General features: G+C 53.3%; 1 protein-coding gene across 1 annotated transcript; it reads right to left on the reverse strand.

The window, feature by feature from the left end:
* Positions 1–383: 383 nt before the first annotated feature.
* Positions 384–2,076, reverse strand: LOC124653258 (putative cis-zeatin O-glucosyltransferase). Its single transcript, XM_047192329.1, has one exon. It carries the CDS (start codon positions 2,033–2,035, stop codon positions 623–625), a length of 1,413 nt encoding a protein of 470 aa, XP_047048285.1. The 5' UTR covers positions 2,036–2,076; the 3' UTR covers positions 384–622.
* Between the last annotated feature and the right edge of the window lie 887 nt (positions 2,077–2,963).

Consider the following 2,963-nt stretch of genomic DNA (forward strand, 5'->3'; position numbering starts at 1 on the left):
GGCTTTGGTTTCTTCTGATTTCTGCTGAAATCGTGAGACATTGTTTCTTCTAAATTCTAATATTCTGCTGGACTAGAGGCTTGGTTTGGCCTCGTTGCTTTGAGATTCGGTTTGACAGGTGTCGTCCGCGGGAGTTGGTCCACCAACCTGGCCTGTGAGACCTTGGTCGTATAAGATTTTGTTCCGTGCTAAAGGTCCTCTCGCCCGGGCGCTCGGCAGACGCCACGTGGTGCCTCTTTAGCACCAGTTCGTAACTAAACCGGTGCTAAGGCGGGGGGGGGGGGGGAGAGGGGGGGGGGCGTTTTCCAGTACTGTGTTTTATAATTTAAAATTTGAATTTATGTCAAAATGAACCTTTTTAGGCTTATTTAAAAGATATCATCAAAAGAAATACACCTATTTAAAGGATAAAAGAGAGTACTAGGGTAGGGTAGGATACATACAAAGATTCATTTGTTGTGCTAATCTTAAAGCAAACACAACACTTGCACTGGACCTCATGTGTACGGTAGAGAAGCCATTCTCATTGAGCATTACATGGTTTGAGGTCTACTTTATTCTGGAGAAATAATTCAAATTCATCATGGTAGCAATCTGGTATGTTTCAGTAAAATCTCCACAATCACCTTGTGATGTAAGCAATGAATTTGTCCATGTCTTGGCTCGAGGAGCCACCTTTGGCCACAGATGCGCGAACGGCCTCACCAAGCACCTTCGCCCTCTGGCGCATCTCCATTCCATTTTTTGAAAGCATCGCTTCCTCAATCACCTCTTGGATGGCCTCCGCCGGTACGACCTGATCGTACTTCTTCCATGGCCTCACGAGGAGGCCGACCCTGAGGTACTTGCAGAGAAGCTCCGCGTCCCACGGCTGGTCGGAGTGCATTGGCCACGCGAGGATAGGCTTGCCGTGGCCCAGGCTCTCCAAGGTAGAGTTCCAGCCGCAGTGGCTCATGAACACCGCCGTGGAGCTGTGCGCCAGGATCTCCAGCTGCGGCGCCCACCCGGTAATCACCAGCCCCGTTCCCTCGGTTTCTGTAGTGAACTCGGCCATCAGCTTGTCGTGCCGGCTCTCGCCGGAATCGGCGAATATGTTAGCACGGTCAGCGTCGCGCAGCACCCAGATGAATCTCTGCTTGCTGCCCTTGAGCGCCGCGGCCATCTCCACGATCTGCTCTCCCCGGAAAGAAGACGTCGTCCCGAAGGAGACGTAGAGCACCGATGCCGGGGGCTGAGCGTCGAGCCATTCCATGCACTCATGCCGCGTCTCCCCCGAAGTGCGCGTGCTCCCGTCCAGCAGCGGGTTCAGTGGCCCGACGGCGAAGATCTTCTGGTCCATGGATGACGGGTGCACGGCTATGGCGTCGATGAAGTCGCCCTCCAGCTCGCGGCACGTGTTCATGACGAGGCCGACGGCCGAGGCCACGCCTCGCCCCCCTTCGTCCTGCAACTCCGCCGTTGTACGGAACATGTACTCCACGAACTCCTTGGACATGGTGACATCGATGGGGATGTACTCGAGGCCATGGTCGCGCAGGAGCTGGTTGCCGGAGTCCAGCCATGCCAAGTGATACGATATGGCCACGCACTGCAGCCCGTACGCCTCGCCGTTGTCCAGCCGCGCCGCCTCCACCGCGGCGAAAGAGTTGAGCCTGTCGTACACGACCACCACGCGGCGGTGGGTGGCCGAGAGGCTCCGGAGAAGGACGGCGAGAGGGGCGCTCGCGGCGGTGCTGAAGGCCTCCCACATGGGAATTAGGTGGTTGGGGAAGGGAGTCGGGGCCGTCGGGTCGGGCGCCGGTGACTCGTAGGCGGGGACGTCGAGGTCGTGGAATTGGATGGAGCCGAGAGCCTTGGGGTCCCAGCCGTGCACGCGCGACCGCGCCTGCCGGACTTGAGCCGCGGGCGCCGCGTAGTGCACCGTGAGCCCTCGCGACGCGACCAGCAGGGAGAGGTGCAGCAGCTGATTCAGGTGGCCCTGCGCAGGGAACGGCACCGCGACCAAGGCCACCGATTCCGTCCGCTCAGTCGCCATTGTTTCCCCACTGTGTTTTTACAGTCGTTATAGTACGCCAGCGCTAGCTATTTGTAATCGAACAGAGAGACCAAGAGATAAGTACTGTACGATAGTCAATGGAGCTTTGTGCAAGTGCAACTAATTCAGGCCAAGTTGTATCCGGGCAAAATTTCCATGGGAACGTCGCAATACTAGCAAGATTCAGGATCAGGGATATATGGTAGAATAGGAATGCCGTTAATTAATCAAGACCACATGGGAGCCCGGCTGCAAGAGAAAAGGAAGGCCACATCCGAGGCCAATTTCCATTGGTGAACCAACTCATATACTACTACTGTCCAAGAATAAGGGATATGCTAGAATATAGCGCGAATTGGCCGATTCGTATCAGCAATTCAGCATACATAGTGAGTAGTGACACGTGAACAACGACCAAGCTATGTACTGCTTCCGCGACCAGCCGCCTTCGTCAGCTAGGTAGCTATAGCTCAGTTTAATTAGTTTTAGTTGAAGTATTTGATCGTCAGATCAATCGTACTTCAGTTATGAAGTTTTTAAGTAGTTCCAGTACTAAGCATGCTGGCTCATGTGTACAACACTACAGGAATGATGCAAGACGTTGCTCGGCGTAGCTCCTCGGCGAAGGTCCTTTTCGGCAGAGCCACGTGGATTGTCAGCGTAGACCCGGCCCTCGGCGTAACCCGTATACGTCAACCGTGGCCGTCGCCGTCTAGATCCTCAATGTAGGTCACAATGTCCGTTAACTTTAAACTTTTTTTAATTGTTTAAAAATTCTTTTAGTCTCTCACATAGATTATTTTAACTTTAACTACACTTAATCTTAGGTCAAATTACACTGATGGTAAAATTTTTCAATTTTGTCACCCATCCTCACACTACTCCAATCCTAGCATGCTTAACATCTTCGTTTCTTCCGGTTGAGCTT

The sequence above is a fragment of the Lolium rigidum genome, chromosome 5 (genome assembly GCF_022539505.1).
Source record: "Lolium rigidum isolate FL_2022 chromosome 5, APGP_CSIRO_Lrig_0.1, whole genome shotgun sequence".
NCBI classification, from domain to species: Eukaryota; Viridiplantae; Streptophyta; class Magnoliopsida; order Poales; family Poaceae; genus Lolium; species Lolium rigidum.